Source organism: Anomaloglossus baeobatrachus, chromosome 2, assembly GCF_048569485.1.
Source record: "Anomaloglossus baeobatrachus isolate aAnoBae1 chromosome 2, aAnoBae1.hap1, whole genome shotgun sequence".
NCBI lineage: Eukaryota > Metazoa > Chordata > Amphibia > Anura > Aromobatidae > Anomaloglossus > Anomaloglossus baeobatrachus.
This window is the reverse complement of record NC_134354.1, coordinates 364,674,917-364,702,451: the sequence shown is the minus strand read 5'-3', so window position 1 is coordinate 364,702,451 and position 27,535 is coordinate 364,674,917. Positions and strand designations below refer to the sequence as shown.

General features: G+C 44.4%; 1 protein-coding gene across 9 annotated transcripts in view; it reads right to left on the bottom strand.

Moving 5' to 3' along the window:
* Positions 1–7,218: 7,218 nt before the first annotated feature.
* DLGAP3 (DLG associated protein 3) overlaps positions 7,219–27,535 on the bottom strand; it is an 827,688-nt gene continuing 807,371 nt past the window's right edge. For all 9 annotated transcript variants that reach the window (XM_075336009.1, XM_075336007.1, XM_075336006.1 and 6 more), the window contains 3 exons: positions 27,218–27,309; positions 14,104–14,247; positions 7,219–8,610 (listed from right to left, as the gene is read on the bottom strand). In XM_075336009.1, the coding sequence (XP_075192124.1) occupies positions 8,392–8,610; positions 14,104–14,247; positions 27,218–27,309 (455 nt within the window). In that variant the 3' untranslated portion in view covers positions 7,219–8,391. The remainder of the gene's footprint in view (positions 8,611–14,103; positions 14,248–27,217; positions 27,310–27,535) is intronic.

The following is a 27,535-nucleotide window of genomic DNA, read 5'->3' as shown; positions in this document are numbered from 1 at the left end:
CTATTCCGATCGGCATTTGTTTTGGCTTTCTTTGCGGCTTTAAGGGTCGGGGAATTGATGTCTCCTAGTAAGAATAGAATTGGTGGTTTGAGGTTTCAGGATATCAGAGTATTTGAATCATATTGCTTAATTTTTATTGCTGTTTCAAAAACAGATCAGGAAGGTAGGGGGCATTGGATTAAGCTATGCAGTGTAAAAGATTCCCCTGTGTGTCCAGCTCAGAATTTACAGCGCTGGGTTTCTTTGCGCCCTGCGGTTCGAGGTTCATTTTTTGTTCATTTATCTGGTTTACCTGCTACAATTTTTCAGTTCGGTTCTTTGTTAAGACAATGCTTAGTTCATTTAGGTTTGGGTCATTGCAAAATTTCTTCTCATTCATTCCGGATTGGGGCGGCCACTGCGGCCGCTTCATTGGGTTTGAGTGGAAGGAAAATAATGCAGTTGGGTAGATGGAATTCAGGTCGATATAAGATTTATGTTCGTCCTGAGCTTTTACTTAATTAATTACTGCTTGAATTTTCAGAACCCATGATCGTTTGGATTGTTGGGCATTCATACATATATTGGGCCCAGAAGCGGGCTGCAATGCGCATTTATAGTGAAAATTTGACATTCTCCTCTGAACATGTTATTATTCATTGGTTCGGTCACAGAGGAATGAAATGGGATCAGTTAGTCGTTGAATTGAAGAGAAGGATGTATTCTACACCCGTTCCGGATTTAATTATATGTCATTTAGGTGGGAACGATATTGGTAAGGTAAAAACACTGGACCTTATTTCACAGATGCAGCGAGATATTATTTTTATTAAAAATTTTTTGCCTGAGACAAATTTTGTTTTTTCGGAAATTATTCCTAGGATCGCTTGGACTTCAACTGGGTTTTTGTTTTTTGAAAAAATCAGAAAAAGGGTTAATCGGGTGATGGAAAAATTTCTTAGAGTTACGGGAGATTTTTCATTTCGTCATATTGATTTGGAAGGTTTTTTATGTGGGTTTTATAGAGACGACGGAGTACACCTGTCCGATATAGGTATGGATATTTTTAATCTGGGTTTGCAAGGTATTGTGGAGAAATGGCTGTGCGGTGGTATGGGGGGTCACTAATGGTCATTAGTGTCCTAGTGGGGGAAAATCGCTCAGATGTCTGAGTGGATTTGGTTTAGTTTTGGAATGTTGTATGTTTTTGGAGTTGTAAATTATAAAATTTTGAAGAATATGGTGATTTATTTAGGTTACTCTTAATAAAGCAGCACGGCCAATATTTACCAAATCAATATCTGTGTCCAGTGTCAGTTTTATTTGGTGAGTGAATGAATGGTTCTTGTGCTATCATGTTTAATCCCTTTAGCGCATAGCTTAGGGATTTCATGATGGCACAGAGCCTGATTTCATGATACAGTTAGCAAGGAATGGGTTAACAGCTCTGGTGTTAGGGTTTTTCTGCCTAGTAACGCGAGCAGCTGTTAGGGGACCAATCAGCTGTCTGCGCGCCTATTTTGATAGTTATGGTTGGTTATAGTTATGTTGCTGAGGCAAAATGTAGCTATATAAACCCCTGGTTTCCCCTCAGCTGGTCATTCCAGCTGATGAGAAGGAAGAATCTTCCCCACCCTCCCTCCCTCTTTTTTGTTTTATAAAGTAATAAAATGTTATGATGTTTTTCCGTCGTGCTGCTTATTAGAGGGGGAAAATCGCTCAGATGTCTGAGTGGATTTGGTTTAGTTTTGGAATGTTGTATGTTTTTGGAGTTGTAAATTATAAAATTTTGAAGAATATGGTGATTTATTTAGGTTACTCTTAATAAAGCAGCACGGCCAATATTTACCAAATCAATATCTGTGTCCAGTGTCAGTTTTATTTGGTGAGTGAATGAATGGTTCTTGTGCTATCATGAGACTGAAGGCAGCAAAACTATTAAGGTACACAATGGAAATAAAGAGTAAAGAAACATGTGAAAAAAAAAATATTTTAAACCTTAGATTCCTCAAAGTATCACCCAATTACACTAATGACAGCTTACAACCCTGGCACATTCTCTCAAGCACATCAACAGGTAGTGGCCTGGAATGGCTTAAACTAACAGAAATAGAAGAGTGCAAACAAAGTTTAAGACCATCAGAAGTGTTTTGTAGAATAATGCGGGCGTCACACGGTACGATCTATCGTGCGATCGCAAGAGCGATCGTACCCACCCCCGTCGTTTGTGCGTCATGGGCAAATCGCTGCCCGTGTCGCACAAAGTCGTTAAACCGCCGTCACACGTACTTACCTGCTGAGCGACCTCGCTGTGGTCGGTGAACATCCTCTTCCTGAAGGGGGAGGGACGTTCGGCGTCACAGCGACGTCATACAGCCGCTGGCCAATAGAAGCGGAGGGGCGGAGATGAGCGGGACGGAAACATCCCGCCCACCTCCTTCCTTTCGCATAGCCGGCGGGTGCCGCGGGATGCAGGTAAGCTGTATTCATTGTTCCCGGGGTGTCACACGGAGCGATGTGTGCTGCCCCGGGTACGATAAACAACCGGCGCCATGAAAAATAAACGATTTCTTTTAAAATAAGCGACGTGTACACGACTCACGATTTGTGACCGATTCAGCGTCGCCCGGAGGTGTCACACGAAACGATGTCGCAAACGATGCCGGATATGCGTCACGAAAACTGTGACCCAACCGATGCATCGCACGATAGATCGTCTCGTGTGACGCCCGCATAAGTGTTGGTATACAGGTTTGAGATAAATTCTGCAACAGTTTCAAGACATGAATATGGTATGAACTACTCAATTAAGTGGAGAAACAATAGTACATCATTACTTTAAAATATAAAAATGAGTCAATCCAGAAAGTTGCTCAAACCTTGAAGGTATACTCAAGTGCAGTCATGAAAACCATCAATCGCTGTGATGAAACCTACTTTTGTGAAGAATGCACAAGGAAAGGAAGAGCAAGAATTAACTTTGTTGCAGATAAGTTCATTAGCGTTACCAGCTTTAGAAAACTGACAGCATCTCACATCCCTTTAATATGACACTATGACACATAAACAACAAGAAGGAAACACATTTGTGTATCAGAGTGAGAGAAGCAGGCCTTTATGGTTAAATTCCCACAATCCCACAAAGAAGTCAATATCATAGCTTGAAAGGAAAGAAGAAGAGACTTGTTTAGTTCAAAAATCACAAAGACTGCACATCAGAGCAGTAGAAAAATGTACTGTGATCTGATGAGTCAGAAGTTGAATTTCTTTATATCAACTGCTGTGTCTTTGTGAGATGCAAAAAAGGTGAGTGTATGGTTTATTCATATGTTGTGCCCACCATAAAGCATGGAGGTGATGCTGTAGAGGTGTATTGCTGGTGACAATATAGGTGATTTATTCTAAATTCAAAGTACACTAACCTAGCATAACTACCACAGAATTCTGCAACAACATGTGAGATCGCAAATGGTTTGTGCTTAATGGGCTCATATTTTTTTGTTGTAACAGGACAATGACCAAAAATCACCTCCAGACTATGTAAAGGTAATGTGACCAAGGAGAAAAGGGATGAAGTGCTGTTTAAGATGACTTGGCCTCCAGAGTCACCCAACCTTAAACCAATTGAGATGGTTTGGTGTGAATTGAACCACAGAATGAAGACAAACCAACCAACTAGTGCTAAGCACCTCTGCGACCTATTTCAAGACAATTAGAAAGATATATGAGGTGACTACGTAATGAAGCAACTTGACAGAATGCCAGTATATGTAAAGCTGTCAGTAGAGTAAAGGGGGGGTACTATGATGAACGCAAGGTTTAACACATATTTTGGTTTGTTTAACTCAGAAACAGGAAAATTATTTGATGAACAGGTGTATCCAAACTTTTGACCAGTGCTGTAACCAACTTATCCAACTTATGCACTGTTGGACTGAGATTGGGTTTGTGTCAAAGATTTGCTTAGCTAAGAAACTATTATATATTTCATTTAGGCTACTCTGACTTTTATTATCATTGTTCCTGTTGCATAAATCAGAGCCTGGCTGCATGAATCAGAACCTGGCTTCAGAAATCAGAGCTCGGCTGCATGAATCAGAGCCTGGCTGCATAAATTAGAGTCCAGCTGCATAAATCAGAGCCTGGCTGCATGAATCAGAACCTGGCTTCATAAATTAGAGCCCCGCTGCATGAATCAAAGCCCGGCTGCATGAATCAGAGTTCGGCTGCATAAATCAGAGTCCAGCTGCATGAATCAGAGCTTGGCTGCATGAATCAGAACCTGGCTTCAGAAATCAGAGCCCAGCTGCATGAATCAGAGCCTAGCTGCATGAATTAAAGGCTGGCTGCTTGAACCAGAGTCCGGCTGCATAAATAAGAGCCCAGCTGCATAAGTTAGAGTCCAGCTGCATGAATCAGAGCCTGGATGCACAAATCAGAACCTGGCTACATGAATCAGAGCCTGGCTTCATTAATCAAAGTCCAGCTGCAAGAATCAGAATGCCAGAGCGTACTTTAGAAATTCGGAGCTGCTACAGGTGATTGACAGGTTTTTCAGTGCCTAGGCCCCTGTCTATCAACTAGAGCAGCGCTAGGAGAAGCAAGCCAGGGCTGATCTTTAAAGAACATATTATTTGAAAAACCAGAACATTTCAGAGAAAAGTATAACTAGTTACTAACATGCAGCCAGGCTTGGATTCATGCTGTCCAAAGTTTGGGCAGCAAAATTCAGGTTAGAGGCTTCCTTCAGTCATAAAGAGATTTCTGGTCATGAAAAAGTCTATTTTCAATGACTAAACAGTTAACTGCCAAATTTAAAAGTAGGTTTCCTAGTGTAAGAATCTTAAATACTCATACTGTATTTTTCAATTTAGTCTGTGCTAAAATACATAGTGATGAGCAAATCTCTTGAATCATTCCTGAAATCAGTCTGAATCAAAAGTGCCCAAAAAGACATTTATTATGCTGTTAGGTCTCTTCATACCAAAATCAAAATAAAAGGGGAGAAGGGGTTAACAAAAAGTAAAATATATTATACTCACCTGCCCTAGGTCCTCATCTGTTATACACTTCTGAAGCAGCTCCCCGATGATCTCATGCCGGTCTTCTGTTCTTCCTATGCTTTGTGTGATTGACCTCACGAAGACACTTGGAAGGCAACGTATCATGACCAATGCAGAGTATTGTGAAGCTGTGCAAGACAGGTGAGGGCTTAGGATAAGCAATTTTATGAATTTTATTATTTTAACCTATTCTCAGACTTTAATAGAACCAACCAAAATGGGAGCCATTTTGATGGATTTACACAACTTGAACCCCCAAAATGTCAGATTCGCATATAAATGTTGAGGAAATTCACAAGTAATTTATTTGTTAAAAATAGAAACGTCGTAGTTGTGTACTGGGAGTGAGAAGTAACACCGGCTATACGAGAAAAAGAGAGGGCAGTCAGCTCAGCAGTCCATCAAGTGTTTGAATAGATAATGCAGCCAAGGGTGTTATGCACGGAAGTTCCTGAGCCGGAACACAGTAGTAATACCAGTTGCAAGTTCATCCATGACAGCAGCTGAAGGGTTGAGCCTGATTACATTCAATTGAATATAGGAGACTGTAAATGTGTTAGGTTGTGTTCACATGTTGTGGCCATGATGCGTTTTTTTTACCCTCAGCTATGAGATTTTCTAAAAATTCTTTTGCGATCTAAAGAAAATATTGAAACAATATGTGAATGCAGCTTTACTGCTTCCTCCCAACAGCTGTATTATGTTCCAGCACCTAGAGTCAAAATGTAAAGGCCTGGAAATTAATAATAAAACAAGGTATGGTGGGCTACACTTTATGTCAGTCGCCACCATTTTATGTACGTTCCTGAATAGCTACATTTCTTCTCATCTATTTTGGGCTCAGATGCCATAGGGTCAGGGATAAAGCAACTCAGACACCTACAATAACCATTCAGCTGAAAGCTATTCCTTTTTGACTACCTCATATACACACACAAACTTGTGTGTGTGTTCATTGGGAAGACACGAATAAGTCACTGCCAGACACCCCTTCCTTTTTCCTCTGATATCTGTCATTGGGCACCCCAATTCACATTACTCAGCCAGTCCTGCCAGAATGTAATCATATGATTATAAGCACCCGCCCCTAGGGTATGTTCACATGTAGCGGATATGCTGCAGGTTTGACTCCATTTTTTTTTAGTGAAAACATACTGAGTATTACAGCAATAGCAAACTGGATGAGATTTAAGCAAATCTCTTTCACCAGAAAAAAAAAATCTGGGTGGAAATTGACATGAGGATTTTAAAACCCCATAACTGTATCTAAGGATTTTCACCCTTTGCAAAGCATAATGTGAAATCTTACACAAATTTGTGACAAAATTAATATATATTTTTCATCCACATTATATACCCTTAGGCTAGGTTCACACAGTTTCTCAGAGCCAAAAAAAAGTTTTTCGAGAGTTTTTCTGCTTCAGGAAATGCTCCTTTATTGGAGGCTTTATATTTTTTTTTCTTGAAGCATTTCCTGAATTAATGGAAGAGGTTTTTGAAGAGATTTTTCCCCACAATGTGATTTGGAGCCTTTTCACTTGACAGTGTCAAATTTGGGGTGGTTTCAATGAGTGACATGTAACTTCTTTTTTTAATCTGTTTATAACTTAATTTTTTAACATCTAAGCAAAAAAAGCTTAAAAAACTCACACGATCAGCACATTGGAGTATTTCAAGCATAAAGAGTACTTAAAGCATACTTGAACTATTTTTTTAAGAGGATTGATCTGCTTCTCCTTCAAATGTTTGTGAACCTAGCCTATGATTACTGGAAAACTGACTGATCTCACGGAACATGCTGTATGTGGTAGATTTCTTTTGCATTTCTTAGTTTTCGAATATGACACAAAACAAGATTGCAGATGTAGAAACTTGGCACTCAAGATAAATGTGGATAGTAGTCTTTTATTGAGAAGAACTTGTAGGACAAGCACAAGCACAGAGGTTTCGGACAAATACCTTCATCAGTGTGCGTGCAGGGGGTCCTCAGCAGTGGACACCACGTCGTACCTAACTACGCCAGTTGCCAAGTTGCTATACCTTCTGAGGAACACCTGCACGCACACTGATGAAGTACTTTGACCAAAACATCTGTGCTTATGCTGGTCCTACAAGTTCTTCTCAAAAAAGACCACTATTCACATTTATCTTGAGTGCCAAGTTTCTACATCTACTTGAGACGGTTTTGGACCCTACTTGAGCACCACCCTAGAAGTGTCGTGTGTATCAACTCACAAAACAAGATTGCATCCATCACCACTGACTTTATGCTCACACTTTATAACTTTAGCATTTGTAAGGAACCATATTAATTAAAAAAAAAATATATATATACTCAATATGGGCCAAACCTCCAGTCCAAATGATAGGCTACTTTTTGTAGACCTTCTTTTCTAGCTTTAAACTGGTTTTACTGTAATAGGTAAGGGTGTAAGTTGTCAGATATATCTTTACATAAAAGTAATTACATTTTAGAGGATTTTCAGTCTTAGCACAGAGAATCTTCTTTAAATTCTATCATGTTTCCCCGAAAATAAGACACTTTCTTATATTATTTTTTGCCCTTAAAAATGTGCTAGGTCTTTTTTTCTGGGTAGGGCTTATTTTAGGGGAAACACGGTATTTCTTATACTCGAATTAACTAAATTGACGTCTATTGCCAGATTATATTTCACTTTTAATTAAAAACGTCCCTTATAACCTACCTGTGTATATTTCCCGTTACCTGTATTCTCAAACATGCATATACCAGTATATAGCAGATTCACAGAGCAATTAAACACTACCTAGCACAAACTGAACGCACTGCATTGCAGGTCAATACAGAGTATTTCCTTGTATCTAAAAAATAGGATTTTCCGAATACAAATAAAAATTATTGAAAATATCTCTTCTAGTTTGGTTTCCTCCAGGCATTAAACGCCTCTAGTCAGGATGCATTAAAACATAGCTCTAAAAGGAGCTAGAAAAAGACTTTGACACAGTGTTTACTTGTGGTCATACTCAGTACTGCTACACAATGCAGCATGCCATTTTTTTAAGCTACATATGAGTTTAAGGGTAGAGGGGAGTGGGAATGAGACTGGACGTGTAAGCAATTCTCTCCAGTCCCTGCAATGGAGACAGCACTGATTGGTTAACTAGCTCTGCCCTTTGAAGGGGGAGGGATTATAATGAAAGGGTAGTTTGGTATGGGTTAGAGGGGCCTCCCCAAAATACACAGCTGTGGTCTTTTTTTCAGCATTTTCTTTTTTTTTCTTAGAATATTCTTTAAATATTTTCTATGTATATATATGTATATTATTATGTACAACGCATACAAAAAGGTTATTAGTGTACATTGTCCTCTTCACAGTCGAGTCTGGGCTTCAGGTATATAAATCTCTATGCTGTCAGCACTCTCTGTGGCAGAGTTATGCCGGTAGGAGGCAGCCCGCTTGGCTGCCAATAGCCTCTTCCTGGCCTCTTGCCTCTGACGGTCAACAGAATCCAAAGAACGATCTTTGACTGGATGTACTTTCTGTCGGAGTGGTTTCTTTGGTATGGGAGGAGGAAGCTTCTTCTCCTCCTAAAAATTACAAAATATATTACATAATCCATATAATAATTAATATGTAAAATATATTTCAACAAACTTTACGTTACCATATTATTAATGAATAAAATTAAGTTCAGAGTCAATACAATAATATTCTGTAATCACATACATTTGTATACGATTTGACTTGCAAGGCCAAAGAATCCACAGAAACTTACTAGCAGAAGGTGAATTTCTGTAAGGCTTCTAGTATTGAGGAGTGGAATTGAGTTCTACTAAAATTTCACAAAATGCAGATTTTTTTGTAATACGCTTCTGCGCAGATAGGCCCTACAGTGTATTGTGAAACTTTATATAGAGGTATTCTGGTGAAACAAAATTTCCCATTCTGTCTTCCTAGTCTTACTGGTGGCTTCATGTAATTTTATAACTAATCACACAATACACCCAAGTACTCCCCCTGCCTTCTTCAATGCTAGATACTGTACCAGATAAGGGTGTATGCTTGCTTCTTTTCCTTATGCAAGCCAGTCCCTATTTATATATATATATATATATATATATATATATATATATATATATATATATATATAAAACGTACTGTGGCACACATTGCACAGCTGAGCGGGGATGGAGGAGGGCGGTTAAGAAACAATGATGCCATACCACCCCAACACAGTAGTGTATCAAAGTGCTATACAGGAATGTACAGCATGATATGAGCACTGCCAAGCAAGGGGAGGAGTCAGAAAACAAAACTTCCTTTACTTTACACTGTGCCCTGTACTCACAGTTTATTAGAGAACAGCTCCTGATACACTAACCTGCCATTTGGCTCAGCTACTTATGCTTCGCTTACCTTTGGCCACTCCTGCTGCATTCACTGTCCACATCAAAGCACTGTAAAGCAGACCTGGGCAAAGCACGGCTCATTGTTTTCGTCCAGCTTGCAGACCAAGACTGGTGAAGAGCTGAAAACGGTTATCTGCAGGCCGCACCATGCCCTCCCTGCCCAGCATCCAGATATACCAGCTATTTTCATTTTCAGGATACAAATAATGGTAAAATACATTGGTGGAGGATGGAGCTGCCTGCTTCTTTTTCCAGCAATCAACATATGCGACTGACAGTAGACTGCTTGGGAAACAGGAGCAAGGTGAGTATGCGATTTTTTTTCTATTTGTGTAAGATATGTGGCTGTATATATAGGAGGGCTATGTGAGGGCTTATACTGTATATAGGGGGGTTATCTGGGGGTTCAAACTTTATATAAGTGCAGCGCCCCATGGGGCAGGTGGTTAATCTACTCGTTGCCGGGCCGTTGAGGGTCGGGTCAGGCGATGTCATGAGTGGCCTTGCCCGGTTCCGTTGCCAAGAGACGTACAGCAAATGATCGGAAAGCGGGGTGATTGGAAAAGTTTGTCGTGACGCTACCTGTGGTACGCAACCAGGGACTAGGCGCCGCTGCAGAATTCCTCACCGGTGCAGGTGTTATGGCAGCCAGGATGGTGTCGCTCCCACAGGCGGAGCAGGCCCCGAGTGGATGATGAGGGTTGACAGTCCCTTGGAATTGCCAGAGGGGGGGGCGACGGCGTTGCTAATTAGAGTCTGAGTCAGAAACTACGGTTCCAGGTTCTTTTACTCACTGATTTAAAGCTGCACCCAGGTGCTGGTCTCTGCCGTTGTGGGCTCAGGTCAATCCCAAGCAAGTGAAAGTCCCATGTCTCTGAATGGAGTCGTAATTCATTGATGGAATCTTTGCGCAAGGTTTGCTCCTTGGCCTCTCCCACCACCGGGGTCACTGGCATAATCTCGGGTTGATGAAGTACGGTATTGTCATGAGCCGGTTAACGCAGCATCCAGATGGCCTGATCCTTAAACTCTGCAAAGCTGAGATCAGAATGTTGCATGGCCAAGATGCGTAGCTGGGTACGATGATTATCAGACAACAGTCCCTCAATAAACTGGTTGATTAACAGGCGGTTTTCATCCGCTATCTCTATCGGTTCCACCTGTTGCACCGCGTTCATTGCTTCTTGAAGGTTGAGAGCATAGTTCCGTATACTCTCCTGTACCCTTTGCTTGCATCCATAAAATCGCATTTTAATCTCAGATGCTGTGGGAGTGTCACAGGTTTCTTTGAGTTTAGTAAGAATGTCTTTCAACACCTTCTTAACGGTCTCCAGCCAGGACTTAACTTCATGCCGAGCCGCCCCAGTTAGTTGACCAATAAGGATGCTGATCTTTTGATCCTCCATCATTGGGTACACCTGGAATAAGGTGTAAAGTCTCTTCTTGAAATCGGTCAGGGTGTAAGCTTCCCCCGAATACTGGGGTAGCCATGTTGCTCCTGGAAGGTATGGCATGGAAAATGGTATCACCGGAGCTACCACTGGTGCTGCAGCCTCAGCAGCAGGAGCAGCTTGATCCTCCTCTGCAGACATATCTTAAATCCCCGCCCTTGCTCCAGAGAATGGGGTTTCCTGGTAAATTTTCCAGCAGCGGGGCTTTCTTTTGCACGCTTGTCTGGGCTCCGCCCATGAAGGCACGCCTCCTCTTTTCCCATTCTTTGCCGATAATTGCGACTATCCTTTTACAAAGATACAGTATAACACAGTTATGTAAGGTGCACAGTACCGTGGCTGCGGCCATGGTATCCTGTTTGTGACACCAAAAGTAGCACCCCACGGGGCAGGAGGTTAACCTACTTGTTGCCGGGCCGTTGAAGGTCGGGACAAGCAATGTCACGTGTGGCCTTGCTCGGTTCCGTTGCCGCAAGGCATACAGCAAATGAAGGGAAAGCGGGGTGATTGGGAAATTTTGTCGTGACACCAGCTGTGGTATGCGGCCAGGGATCAGCCGCTGCTGTAGAATTCCTTGCTGGGGCAGGTGTTATGGCAGCCGGGATGGTGTCGCTCCTCACAGGCGGAGCGGGCCCCGGGTGGATGACGAGGGTTGGCAGTCCCTTGGAACACCAGAGCGTGGGGCAAACGGCATCGCTAATCAGAGTCTGAGTCAGAAACTACGGCTTCAGGTTTTTACTCACTGATTTAAAGCTGCACCCAGGTGCTGGTCTCTGCCATTGTGGGCTTCGGTTAATCCCAAGCAAGTGAGGGGCCACCACCAGTGTTTGAGGAGAAAGCGAGAATGTGTCTTTTTCTTCGGGTGTCCCCCGTGGAAGTTAGGAACCCTGGCTGAGCTCCCGCTCCAAGCCCCGGGCCCTGTGTAGATAAAAGAGCCCCAGAAGTGTCTTGTCAGAACTATGGTCCTGACTTGTCTGTCTCTATGAGTGTGTTGTGCCTACTTCTACCCCCAATGGTGCCTGCCCCCCAGCGATTGCCCTAGCGACTGGAAAGTCCCATGTCTCTGAATGGCCACCCCCCTGTCTACCCCAAGACAGCTCCCCAGTGGGAAGCACCTGACTGTATGTAAGGTTAAATGTGGAAACACCGATGATTAACCCCCCCTTTTACCTGAGCTGGATACCGCACCTTAACTGAGGTGCAGTACCCTGTGGCAACCAGTGCCTCAGGGGCGCCACATAAGGCTATGTAGTGGCTCATACTGTAGTTAGGAGGGTTATGTAGGGGCTCATACTTTACACAAGGTTTATGTAGTGGTTCATGTTGGATACAGGAGGGCTATGATGGGGTCTCATACTATATATAGGGGGCTATGTGGGGCTCCTACTGTATATAGGAACTTATTTAGAGTTTCATACTGTGCATAAGGAAAATATTTGGGGGTTCATACTGTAGATAGGAAGATTGGGTGGGGGCTTAAAATGTATATTGGGTACCTTCAGCATTGGTTCTAGCGCTGGGATAGCGAATACCAATCATGTGTGACATATTGGCAGCACAAGATGTAACCCCTACCATACCCTACTACACTATATGACTGTACAAGTTGGCAGAGAGAGAGAGTATAAGGAACAAACATTAAACGTACACAAAGCCAGATACAACGTTTAGTCAGGAGCAAGACATAAGCCATACCCATGTAATATTTTGCTCCCAAAACAAGGGGGAGCACTCAGGAGCAGCGTCAGTGCTGTGACATGAGGTCACAGTGAGTAGTTGTAAAACCACATGAAGCTGCATGTAAAAACCGCAAGAAGGATAGAGGTTTTTACAGGTTTTACAGAATGTAGAATGACATGCATTTTTATGTTCTTGGAGCACCTCTTTAAAGGGAACCTGTCAGCAGAAATTTTGCACTAAACATAAAAGATTCCCCCTCTGCAGCTCCTGGGCTGCATTCTAGCAATGTTCCTGTTGTTCTTGTGCCCCCTTTCTGAAATAAAGACTTTATAAAGTGGTACCTTTTTGTATGCAGATACTGTAAATGGTACAAGGGGGCGGGCTGCCTGGTGTCCGTTATTCTGCCTCCTGCCACTTTAGGCCGTCCCCCATCGCTCATTTCCATAGCTGTGGACGCCGCCCAGTGCTCCAGAGGTCCCCGCGCATGCCCAGCGCTTATCTCTCGTGGATGAGCACTGTGCCCAGTGTCACCACTGGTGAGGTGTGCGCAGGCTTTAGATTATGGGCAGCGCTTTGATTTTCATTACCAAGTAACCTCCCATAATCGCGTGACCGCGCTTTCCCCCTCTGCCTCCTTCATTCTGCGCAAGTGCGGGCCTGCTGACCCCACGTTACCTCTTTCCCATCTTGCTCTGAGGCAGGAAATAGATGGGAGGAGCGCGGAGCAGGACACCACCGATCAGGATTAGACGCAGGAGGCAGAGGGGGAAAGCGCGGTCACGCGATTATGGGCAGTTACTTGGTAATTAAAATCAAAGCGCCGCCCATAATCTAAAGCCTGCGCACACCTCACCAGTGGTGACACTGGGCACAGTGCTCATCCACGAGAGATAGGCACTGGGCATGCGCGGGGACCTCTGGAGCACTGGGCGGCGTCCACAGCTATGGAAATGAGCGATGGGGACGGCCTAAAGCAGCAGGAAGCAGAATAGCGGACACCAGGCAGCCCGCCCCCGTGTACCATTTACAGTATCTGCATACAAAAAGGTACCACTTTATAAAGTCTTTATTTTGGTCAGAAAGGGGGCACAAGATAAACAGGAACATTGTTAGAATGCAGCCCAGGAGCTGCAGAGGGGGAATCTTTTAGGTTTAGTGCAAAATTTCTGCTGACAGGTTCCCTTTAACTTTGGTTCTTGATGAATAATCCTAAAAGTACTGTATGTTAACAAATTAACCACAACTTTGTTAATTTCAGGACAAATTTGGTAATATTTTGGCACTGTTTTAGGTGCAACTTTTACACATGTAAACACTGATTAAATTAATTTTAAAGTGAAATATAAATGTGCAGACATGGCCATCATTATCTTCACTGTACTATGATATTATCATAATGCTCCATAGCACTCTGTTATTTACATGGCCTAGTCAGGGGCAAGATTGTACAAGAGGTGGGCTCTCCAGTGGCCAGTGTTATTTGCATCTGGATGTTTGCATGAATAAGTAATCTAGCACACACTTCTTGGAAGTACTATACCTTGCATTCCAATAATTTCCATCCATTGTCTTTCAGTTGCTGCAGCTCTGCAAATTTCATGCCTACATCCTCAAAGGATAGCTGAAGGAGGTCCCAGAAACCAGCCAGGTCTTGAGAGGTGGGTAGAGGAAATGAGGTGGGGTCCTGAAGGAAAAGTTAAGTAAATATAGTTGAAAGTTTTAAACAGGCAAAATATTTACTACTACTTACCTAATATATGCTTATTTGTCATGTTTGTTGAAGGGCATTTAGGTTGCTGACCAGCACAGAGAGTGATGAACCACTTCCATGTTGTCTTAATGATAGTGTTAGTGGTATATATATATATATATATATATATATATATATATGTATATATATGGATATTTAATAATAATATATATATGTATATATATGTATATTTTATATATATATATATATATATATATATATATATATATATATATATATATATATATATAAAATAAATATACTATACCTAAATACAGTACTGTGCAAAAGTATACGACTGTATACAAATATCTTGGGGAATTTTCCACAGATCTTCTGTGGATGTAGGCTTGCTCAAATCCCTCTGTCCCTCAATGTAATGCCAGATAATATCTGATACTCAGATCACGGCTCTGGCGGACACATCTTCAGTTCCATGTCTCATTGCTCTTCTTTACACTAAAGACATTACATTGGCAGAATTTTAGGGGTGATTGTCCTGTTGGTGCATATATTTGGAACCAGTCAGATGCCTCTTTATGTTATTGCATAATTATCCCGCTTAGATTCCTCAACGTTGAGGATACTATGAATCTTAATCAAATTCTCAACTCCATTTGTTGAAATGCAGCCATAAACCTGCAAGGAACATCTACCATGCTTCATTGTTGCCTGCAAACACTCGTTATTGTACCGCTCTCCAAACTACCTCCTATTATGGGCAAATATTTCACACTCATCAGTTCAGAACTCCTGCTGCCATTTTACACAACACAAGTTCCTACATTTTCATGCATACGAGAGTCTGCTGATAAGTTTTTGGCTTTGTGATCTTTTTTTGTTTCTATGGTAACGAATGTTACATCACATGAAAGCTTTATGTGTCTAATATATGTTTTCAAAATTTTGTGTTTGTTGCTTATGGCAACAGTGTTCTACACACACAGGAAAAGAAAATGGCGAAGTCTAATGTGATATTCACAGCGACTAAGAGCAGAGGAGTGATACAATTCTTGCTTCTGCAAGGAAAGTCTGTGAAGGATATTCATGGTAATATGTCGCAGACATTGGTGGATCAATGTCCTTCATATTCCTCAGTTAAGAACTGGGTTGCCAAATTTAAAACAGGCCACTTCTGCACCAATGATGAGAAACGTCCTGGATGACCGAGAGTGGTTGTTGTTCCGGCGATCGTATGCTGCGCACAACCTCATACTGGAGAATCTATGAATTTCAGCTAAAGCAATAGCAGACATCATGGGGATTTCCCGTAAACGTGTTTGTGTCATTATCCATGAAGATTTGGACATGAGGAAGCTATCTGCCAAGTGGATCCCCAAATGTTTGACAACAGATCAGAGAAGCATGCAAGTGAAAACTTCCCGATCCACTTGTCAGTGTTTCTGGAGTGAAAAGAACTTCCTGGATCAACTGGTCACTATGGATGAGACCTGGATTTATTTGTATGACCCTGAAAAAAGGAGCAGTCAAAAGAGTGGAGGCACAGTGGTTCTCCTCGTCTAAAGAAGTTCGGGGTGCAAAAATCACCACTAAGGTGATGGCATCTGTGTTTTGTGATAAGGAGGGTGTGCTGCCAAGGAATACCTTCAAAATGGTTCCACCATCAATGCAAGGTATTACATTGAACTTTTGTACAAATTGAAGGGAGCTCTGAAGGCCAAAACATGCAGCAAGCTGCCCAAAGGAATCTTGTTCCTGCAAGACAACGCCTCAGTTTACACTGCACAAGTGACCACAGCAAAACTGGCTGAGCTGACCACCCACCATATTCACCAGATCTAGCTCCCTCTGACTATCATCTGTTTCCAAACATGAAGAGACACCTCAAGGGTACCAAATTTCACACCATTTCTGATGCCATGGCTGCTACGGATGCCTGGTTTGAGAAACAACTGAAATACTTCTTTTTGCTAGGCTTACTAAACTTGGAATACTGATGTAAGAAGTGTGTTGACATCAGTAGAGAGTATGTGGAATGAATGTAAAGTTTCACCATCCTTTCTTGTTTCTTTCTGGGTAAACCCAAAGACTTATCAGCAGCCCCTCGTAGTTGTGTCACTTGAACTTCTTTCCACCACCATTGTTTCTCATAACAGTTTCCTCCAAGTAATACTACTGATAGCACAGTGCAGTTAACAGAAGTTTTAACATAATTGAAGTGCAGAATATTTTTGACTTAAGGGGGCTTTACACGCTACGATATCCTTAATGTTTTATCGTCAGGGTCACGTTGTTAGTGACGCGCATCCGGCGTCATTAACGATATTGCAGCGTGTGACACTTACCAGCGACGTTAAGCGACCTAAAAAATGGTGAAAATCGTTCACCATGGAGAGGTCGTCCAAAAAACAAAAATCGGTAATGGTTGATTATCGATGTTGTTCGTCGCTCCTGCGGCAGCACACATCACTGTGTGTGACACCGCAGGAGCGAGGAACGTCTCCTTACCTGCCGCCGGCTGCAATGCGGAAGGAAGAAGGTGGGCGGGATGTTACGTCCCGCTCATCTCCGCCCCTCCGCTTTGATTGGGCAGCCGCTTAGTGACGTCGCGGTGACGTCGCTGTGATGCCGAACGTCCCTTCCCCTTGAGGGAGGGATTGTTCAGCAGTCACAGCGACGACGCCGACCAGGTAAGTGCGTGTGACGCTGCCGTAGTGATAATGTTCGCTACGGCAGCGAACACACGATATCGCACACACGACGGGGACGGGTGCTTACACGCTCGATATCGCTAGAAATTGCTAGCGATATCGTAGCGTGTAAAGCCCACTTTACTCTTACAGTGGCTTCAAAAAATGTTCATACCCTGTGAACTTTTCCAAATTTTTGCATGTCATACCCACAAACTTAAATGTATTTTATTGGGATTTTATGTGATATACCAACTTAAAGTAGCAAGTATTTGGGAGTTGTAGAGAAAATGATACATGGTTTTCTAAATGTTTTAAAAATAGAAATCTGAAAATTGTGACATGCATACCTATTCAGCCCCCAATAATCTAATACACGTAAATAAGCTCCTGAGTGACCAATTACCTCCAGAAGTCATCTAATTAGTAAAATGAATCCACCTGTCTGTGAAGATGACAGAGATTTGTTTGAGACCAATGGGGATCAAACAGCATCATGAAAACGGAGGAACACATCAGACAGGTCAGGGGTCAAAATGTGTTAAAAAGTAAAACAGGGTTAGGTTATAAAATATCTCATACAGCACTGCTCAATCCATCATCCAAAAATCGAAAGAGCATGGCACAACTGCAAGCCTACCAAGAAATTGCTGTCCAGCTAAACTGAAATCCCAAGAAAGAAGAGCACTTATTAGAGAAGCTGCCAAGAGGCCCATGCTCATTTTGGAGGAGTCATATATAAATATAACATTGCACTCTCAATGGGCAAGAATGAATAAAGATATAACTCTTTTTCTCAATGCTAATAGATTTTTAATACAGAAGGCAAGATAGCAACAATTGAAAGACATGTGACACTTGCGACAATTTGGCGACAATAACGTTTTGGTCCTCCAGGACTTTGATCACATTAGTCGCTAAATTACTATGAAGAAAAGTGTTTTTTTGGGGTTTAATGATTAACAGACAGTAGCCTCCTTACTCATAGGCATATGTATAAAGACGTTCGTCCAGAAATCAAAAAAAAGTGGCAATACGGTGAGGTTTTTCCTGTTCCCTCCCCAATGGAGTTCAGGGTAGGAATATTCTGTCCTTCCTGGGCAGTTAGGAAAAATAATCGCCTGTATAGAAGTGCAGGAAGATCCTTAAAGTAATTAATGCATGTGTCTTATGAGTGGGCTCATAAAATGAATTTGTGCTCCAGACCCTCCGGGGTTAATGCTGTATTTGTCTTTTGTATACACGTTAAAGCTGAATTACAGTCTGCGTCCCCAGGACCTGTGGCCATGTGTCATGGCTAATATGACCAAGGTCTTGGAGGACTGAAACGTTATTGTCGTAAAATTGTCGCAAGTGTCACAGGTCTTTCAATTGTTGCTATCTTGCCTTCTGTATTAAGAATCTATTAGCATTGAGAAAAAGAGTTCTATCTTTATTCATTCTTGCCCATTGAGAGTGCAGTGTTATATTTATATATGATTTTTCAGGGATTTTTGATCCTCTTACACTAGCACCTCCCCCATACTTCTAATTCTAAGTGTGTGCACACTATTTTTTTCATTTTGGAGGAGTTGCAGACATCCACAGTTCACGTGGGAGAATTTATCCACAGGACAACTATTATTCGTCTACTCCACAAATCTGACCTTTATGGAAGAGTGGCAAGATGAAAGCCATTTTTGAAAGCAGGCTATAAGAAGTCCCATTTGCAGTTTGCATAAATCCATGTAGGGGACACAGCTAGCATGCGGTAGAAGGTGCTCTGGTCAGTTGAGACTGAAGTAGAACTTTTTGGGTTAAATGCAAACTGCAATGGGTGACTAAAAATGAATACTGCACATCACCCTGAAAACACCATTCCCACTGTAACACATGGTTGTGGCAGCATCATGCCGTGGGGATGCTTCTCTCCAACAGGGACAGAAAAGATGGTTAGAGTTGGGAAGATGGATGGACCAAATATAGGGCAATCCTAGAGATAAACTTGATAGAGGCTGCAAAAGACTTGACATTGGGGTGTAGGTTCATCTCTCAGTAGGATGACAATCTTAACCCTAGAACGTGCAACCATAGAAATCAACCATAGCAAACAGGTAACCTAGCAGGCCTGTGAGGCCCCAGGTATGCGTTGTAGGGTTAAACATACTGCATGAGCTAAAATGGAATGGTTTAGATCAAAACATATTGATTTTTTAATGGTCCAGTCACAACCCAGACCTAAATCCCATTGAGAATCAGTGGCAAGACTTGAAAATTACTGCTCACATACACTCTCCATCCAATCTCACTGAGCTAGAGCAAATTTTCAAACAAGAATTGGCAATAATTTCAGCCTCTAGATGTACAAAGCTGGTAGAGACACATCCCAAAAGACTTGAAGCCTTGAAGCAGTAATTGCAGTGAAAGGTTGACTTACAAAGTATTGACTCAGGCGGATGAATACAAATGCCCATCACAATTTTCAGATTTATATTTTAAAAATATTTAAAAAAATTATTTATTATTTCCTTTTCACTTCACAAAAACTTGCTACTTGGTATTGGCATGTAACAAAATCCCAATAAAATGCAGTTAAGTTTAGATATACTGTAGTATGCTATAACAATGCAGTCATATCATATGGCACCTGTACATTTATTTTTGTTCTCTAGGAGGTACATGTTAGAGATGAGCGGATCAAGCTAAATTTTAATTCCACAGTTCACGCATTTTTTCCTGGGAAATTTAATTATGCAGACAAGTTATTTTGCACAAATTTAATGTCCACTATTATGTTCCTGAATCTCTACAAAACCCAGAACATAATAAATGCAATATGTTAAAAAATACAAAAATTCTTATACTTACTTTTTTGCTCACCTCTCTGGCCCCTTTGTCACTAACCACCACCCATTTGATCCTCACCGCATCCTCCGACCCCCTGCAACTATCGCTGGAATTCCTGGGCCTCCCATGTACAGCCGGGACTTCCTCCTTTCATGAGGGCCAGTAGGATTCTATGCAAGTGCGCGGAGCATTAATAAAGCATCATGATTTTATGACATGTGTTACAACATTCTGCACGTCCACATTGAACCCTCCCGGACCTCATGAAAGCTGGTCCAGGGTGAGAGGCTCAGGAATTAGAGAGCGAGTGTCAGGCTATGTGCCCACGGGACTCTGTATCTGCGGATTTTTCTGCAGCTAAATCCGCAGCATTCCCCCGGAATCCGCACCTTTTCATAGGTGCTGATTTTGTGCGGATTTGTTGCGGATTTGTCGCGGATTTGTCGCGGATTTCATTGCGGATTTTGCGATTTTTTTTTTTTACATTCAATTGAATAGGCAAAATCCGCAGGTAAATCCGCAACAATAATTGACATGCTGCAGATTTTTCCGCATGTAAATCCGCATGATTTCCGCTGCGGAAAAATCCGCATCGTGGGCACAGCATTTCCCAAATGCCATAGAAATGGCTGGGGAATAGCTGTGCTGCAGATTTCTGAAAAATCCGCGGCATTTCCGAGAGAAATCCGCGGCAAAATCCGCACAGATCCGCAGCGTGGGCACATAGCCTCAGGGGATCAGAAAATGTAGTGAGAACTGGATGGGTGGCTGTGAGTAATGGAGGAGCCAGATAGGTAAATGGTAAGGTGAATGTAAGTATTAATCTTATTTTTTAACCCTTTGATGGCCTTTTATGGTTCAGAAAACAGCCAGAGGCCGTCTTTTGTTGAATGCATATTTTTGTATAATTCAGGTAGAATTTAATTTCACTCAAATTTATCCTATCCGCTCATCTCTAGTGTTTCTCCATTTTGACACTAAGGTATTCTAAGTATAGATGATTACTATAAAAATCCCCAAAAGTGCATTTCAAGCAATATAAACTATTAGGCCTATTTCACACGTCAGTGAAAAACACAGACGTTTTTCACTGATGTGTAAAAAAACGCATGGTCCATCAGTGTTTCAAAATTCACAGCACACGTTGATTATCCATCTGCTATCCGTGATCCGTGTTCGTCATCCGTGATAGCACATGGACGTGTACTCACCTGTCCCCACCCCTGCTGTTTGTGGTGCTGAACTCTCCGACTCTACTGTGTTTCCTGTCGCCGCTGACCCTGCAGCAGCTACTTCTTGGTTGGCTGCTCTGTGCATAAATTAATATGCAGCCGGGCTGGAAGGTGAAGGCAGCAGAGGCTGAACACAGCATCGCTGGAAAACGTGAGTATAAAAAGCTTTTTATTTTCAATCCCGAGTTTTTCTGGTACGTTTTTCACAGATCACACCATAGTGTGACATGCTCAGTAAAAAATCATTGATGTGTGCGCAGACCCTTTGATTTTTAATGGGTCTGTGATTCTGGTATGTATAAAAACTAGCACATACATACCAGAATCACTGATGTGTAAAAGAGGCCTTAGGCGGGCTTTGCACACTACGACATCGCAGGTGCAATGTCGGTGGGGTCAAATTAAAAATGACGTACTTCCGGCATCGCATGCGACATCGTAGTGTGTAAAGGTTCGATGATACGATTAACGAGCGCAAAAGCGTCGTAATCGTATCATCGGTGCAGCGTCGGCGTAATCCATAATTACGCTGACGCGACGGTCCGATGTTGTTCCTTGCTACTGTGGCAGCACACATTGCTGTGTGTGAAGTCACAGGAGCGAGGAACATCTCCTACCGGTGTCACCGCGGCTTCCGTAGAATATGCGGAAGGAAGGAGGTCTCCGCCCCTCCGCTCCTATTGGCCGCCTGCCGTGTGACGTCGCTGTGACGCCGCACGACCCGCCCCCTTAATAAGAAGGCGGGTCGCCGGCCAGAGGGACGTCCCAGGACAGGCGAGTCCATGTGAAGCTGCCGTAGCGATAATGTTCGCTACGGCAGATATCACAAGGATATCGCAGCTGCGACGGGGGCGGGGACTATCGCGTGCGACATCGCAGCATCGGCTTGCGATGTCGCAACCCTTAGGCCTGTTTCACACGTCAGTGATTCTGGTACGTTTTTGCTTTTTTTTAAACGTACCAGAATCACTGACATGCGCAGACCCATTATAATAAATGGGTCTGCTCACACATCAGTGATTTTTCATTGCACGTGTCTCCGTGCGGCGTACCCGCGTGTCCGTGATTGCCGCACGGAGACATGTCCATTTTTTTCTGGCATCACTGATGTCCCACGAACCACGCAGTGGTGTGGTCCGTGAAACACGTGCCAGAAAAAAACGTGCTTCTAAAATAAAAAGCATTTTAACTCACCCGGCTCCAGCGACGCTCTCTGCAGCCTGTTCTCCCTGCTGCTTCTGAGCCGGCTCATTACTGTCGCGCATATGCATGATGCACGACACAGCCGACCCGGAAGCAGCTCCTGCGGGGGTCAGCGCCGGCCGGATGCTGCACCGCGGGAGCGCGCACAGGTAAGTTAATCTCTAAGTGCAATCACGGGCCACAGAGAACGGAGCCCGGATTGCACTTAGACAACCCACGTGTGCCGTGATTCACGGCACACGGAGGGACATGTGCGTGTTTTACACGCCAGTGAAAAACGTCAGTGTTTTTCACTGACGTGTGAAACGGGCCTTAGAGAGATTTCTGTGAATGATGTATCTGGATTACTCGATCGTCAGAAATCCCATATTTATTGCAAAATTTCAGCTGTAGAATTCACACTGAAATTCTACAACAAAGTCTACATTGCAATTGCTTGAGCTTTAACAAACACTATTTTTCAGCGTACAGCATAAAAATGTGCACCAGATTGTGGATATACTAAAGGCCGGCTTCACAGATTTAAGCTTTATGGTCCCTGTAAGGACAGCAATTTCTGAATTTTCCATGGGTTTCCTAAGCCGAAATTGACCCAAATACTGTCGTGTCAACATAGGATGTTTTTCTAGACTTTTCATGTAAGATCTCATTCAGATATTTGTTTTTTTTCACATGAAGATATAGCAAAGTTTATCATAACTAACAATACGATATCTTTCTATCTTGTCACAGAAGGTTATCTTACTTAAGGGGTACTTCTCACATAGCGAGATCGCTAGCGAGATCGCTGCTGAGTCACAGGTTTTGTGACGTACCAGTGACCTCATCAGCGATCTCGCTGTGTGTGACACTAAGCAGCAACCTGGCCTCTGCTGTGAAATCACTGATCGTTACACACTGTTCTGGTTCATTTTTTGGTCGTCGGGCTCCCACAGGGCAGCACGCATCAGTGTGTTTGACACCTTACCCAACTACCTCGTTTGCGACTCACGTAGGTGTGCATCTTCGTTGTTTTCCGCACCCTCTCTGTTCCGATTGGTGATCGCTACTGCGTTCGGATTGGCCGCTTCCATCCTCTATTCTGGCTTGTAGATCGCAGTACATTTCAGAGGGCTGAATTCACATGTCCCGGACCGCGTGTAACAGCAGATCGTAATACAGTCCATTCTGCATCGGGACTGTAGGATGAACAATGATGGAGAAGGATGTGTGATGCCCTGGCAAAACCAGGTAGTCACAAAATAGGCTCCCGCATAACACCTTCCCTCACCTAGGTCACATACAGCCGACCTGAAACCCTAATCACCCCCCTCAGGGCAAGACAGGCACACCAGTGGGCGGGACCAGGCGGTTAGGAAACGCCCACCTAGAGGTCTAGACAGCCCGGGGCGGGAAAACAGTCAGTTAAGAAAACAAATTGAGTTGGAGTTCAAGTTGGGAGGAGTGAGGCTGGAGCTAGGTGTAGCTCCAGTGGAGGAGAAGTTCAAGTTGAACGGTGCCAGGGTCGGAGCCCTGGTGCCTTGGCTAGGTGGCAGACGGTGGTCTCTGTCAGCAGGAGACGGGAAGACGGCTCAGCAGATCTGAGGAGGACCGGGACAGGGTTGGAGCCCACCGGTACCGACAGCGGAGACCCGACCGAAAACCGTGCACAGAGGTGGTACTTGGACCTTGAAGCCAGGACCGGAACCAACGGCTTAGCTAATCAACCGATTGAGGGCAGGATTATAGGTCCTGTCCCAACCAAAGTCCCAAAAGTAGACAACCACCCACAGAGAGGGATAGGGCAACCAACAAGGGCCCATAGATCCCACGGGTCAGCGTCAGCTGGCACGGCTCCTCAGTCACACAGAAAGCCAGGAGAGGACTCCCGTGTTCCATACCGAGAAGTCTAAACATACAACCACAACTAGTGCAGAGGAAAAGACGGTGACCATCAGTCCGGGTGGGGGACCGGAGTACAACCGGCCGCGGCGGCAGGCCAGCAGCACCTTGGTTTACCAAAAGACTCATGTGATTCATTTAATTGTGAGTAACCAAACATCCCCTGGTCCATCCAGGCGCGCAAGCCCCTGCCATCGCCATACCCTGCACAGCGACTCTGGGCCCCGGGGCAACCATCCGTAACCACGGAGGGGTTAACATCCTGCTGCCATTACATCTCACCCGGTTATCCCACAACAGCAGCGGTGGTGTCCCACTTCACCACACACCGTGGGTGGCGTCACGAACCGAATACGGCCAAGGCCGTACCACTACGTCCCCCTTTTCATTCGGCGAGTCCGCGTGACCCCTGGGTCCGGAGGATCCCTCGAGCCACACAGCGGGTCCGGATCCAAGCAGCCTGGCTGCCGCGGGCATGGAGGCAGCACAGATGGAAGTGCTATTATGTTGCCTTCTCTAAAGGCAAGGCCGCCCAGTCACAACGCAGTTATGACCACCAATCGGAGCAGAGGGGGCGCGGAAAAGGCAATGTAGATACACACTTTGTTACTAATCAAGATTTGAATTGTGCTATGTGACAGGATCCCAGCGACCGCCGTATCGTTTCTGCGTCGTTGGGAAAATCTGACTGTTTGACAGCTCACTAGCGACCCTGTAGCGACGTACCAGTGATCCTGACCAGGTCGTATTGTGGTCGGAATCGCTGGTATGTCGTTTAATGTGATGGTACCCTAAGGGCCGCTTTACACGCTACGACATCGCTAAAGCGATGTCGTTGGGGTCACGGAATTTGTGACGCACATCCGGCAGCATTAGCGATGTCCTTGCATATGACACCTATGAGCGATTTTGAATCGTTGCAGAAACGTTCAAAATCGCTAATCGGTGACATGGGGGTCCATTCCCAATTATGGTTGCAGCTGCAGGTACGATGTTGTTCGTCGTTCCTGCGGCAGCACACATCACTATGTGTGACACCGCAGGAATGATGAACATCTCCTTACCTGAGTCCGCCGGCAATGAGGAAGGAAGGAGGTGGGCGGCATGTTCCGGCCGCTCATCTCCGCCCCTCCGCTTCTATTGGCCGTCCGCTTAGTGACGTCGCAGTGACGTCGTGGTGACGCCGAACGCATCTCCCCCTTGAGGGAGGGATTGTTCAGCAGTCACAGCGACGTCGCTGAACAGGTATGTGCGTGTGATGCTGCCGTAGCGATATTGTTCGCTATGGCAGCGATCACCACATATCGGCCGTACGATGGGAGCGGGTGCTATCGTGCTCGACATCGCCAGCAATGTTGCAGCATGTAAAACGGCCCTAACTCTGCACCAAGCTACTGACCAAGGTCAAGTTAGGTGTCAAATTACACTTTTTGTGCGGTGATGTTGTCGCGGGCGGGGAGGAGGGTGTCAGCACACCGCGCTCACCCCTTCTGCTCGGGTCCGGCAGCTGCTCCTGGTGGCTCGAGCTGTGGGCCGGATCCCGGGGTTTCTCGAGCGACACTCCTCGCCCGTGAGTGAAAGGGGGTGTTTGTTGGGTGAAGGGATTGTTATAGTTCGTGACGCCACCCACGGTTGTGGTGATTGCACCACCGCTGCTCAGTGTGGGGGTCCCGGGGATGGTGAAGTGGAGCAGCTAGATGTTGTGTTGCCCCTCCGTGGGTAGGGGTTGGTGATCCCGGGGCCCGGTGATGAGATGTAAAGTGTAGGGCCTGGAGGGCGCAGGGACGCGGGGGCAGCGCTGTGCCTTGCGGCACTATGGTACTCACTCAGCCTGACACACGGACACAGTTTGTACGGTAAACCAACGGCTGGTAGGACGGTCCCACAGACGGCTGCACCTGCACTCCCGGTAGGTGACGGTGATGTCCCTCTTCCTTGCACCTGTGTTGACTGATGGTAGCGGTGGATTCCCTCCGGTTACCCGCTCCCCGGCTGCAATCTGGGCCGGAGGAGCTCTACACTTTGCCCGCAGGCGCTGGCCCTGGGGAAACTGGTGCCCTGGCGGTGGCGGTGTCTCCCCGGTTCAGGTTGGGCTGTTGCCTTCACTCGGGACTTGGTTGTTGGGGGATCTGCGTCCCCGTCACTGACGGATTTGGCAAATCTGGCGACTCCTAGCCTTGCCGGGGTCCGAGAGGCCCCTGCCCTGGTGCTGACTGTCCTTCGGAACACTGCTCCAGACCACCGGGCACACAGCCAACGGGGTCCTTCCAGGAACTTCCAAACGGTCCCCCTCCAGACAGTCACCGCCGTTGCTGACCTTGCTGTTCTGGCCCTCACAAAGCTGGACCCTTCAGGCTGTCTTTCTCTTCTGTCACTTTACTTGCTTTTTCTCCTTTACTACTTTCACTTTCACTTTCTTAGCTCCTCTCCTCCCTGAGCTGAACTCTGTTGTTTACTCAAGCTCGTCCCTGAGCTGACTCCTCTCTCAAGCTCTCCCTGAGCTCTTCTGCCTGGTTTCTTCCTGCCTCCAGAGTTGTGAGCTCCTTGGTGGGCGGAGCCAACCGCCTGGCCCACCCCCTGGTGTGCATCATCAACCTCTGGAGGAAGGCAACAATGATTTGTGGTTAGCTGTGATGTGCCTACCTGGAGTGTGGGGTGTGGTGGTGTGTGACCTGTGTCCCCTGGCTTGCCCAGGGCGACACATTGTGATATCCTTCAGCTTTGTTATCCTAGTCAAGGTAACCTTTGCGAGATCTGTATGTGATCTAATTGTGTTTCTTCACAGACAGAACACGTACCCATTATAGTTAACAGACATGTCGTCATGTCTCTACCTTTTTGAGAACCAAATGTCCAGTTATGGATCAAATTCAGAATGGATCTGAAAAAAACTCAGACAGCACAATGATGGCATACTAAATGCATCCTAGTGCTGTCCGTCTGCCAGGAGAAATTTTAAAAACTTCCATTTTTTTTTAATATGAGGAAACTGGTGGTAAAAATAGACAAATGAATCTGATCCAGCACACGGATGGAAATTAGTCTATCATTCTAATTATTTTCATAGCTTCTATTATTACTATTATTCTGGTCAATAATATAATCACTTACCATGTTCTGCTGGCAAAGTCTGAAAAACTGTTGAACTTTCTGAGACATTAGGAGTTGGGAGCTTCCTACTGCGCTACGAATCTTCTCCAGAACTGCAATATAAGCAAAGTTCACAAATTCAGATCAATCATCAGACACAATTTTGCCACTAAGCAAAGTGCTAAGGATGGCAGTTTGCAGTCGGTGCAACATTTGGCTAAAAAAAAATAATCCCCGTTTCTTTTTTACTACCCTCTCCCCTGCCTACAGCTAAACAATCTGAGGTGCACACAGTAAAAAGAATCTGCAGAGAGAAGAGAAATTAGTAGATCTGCTGAC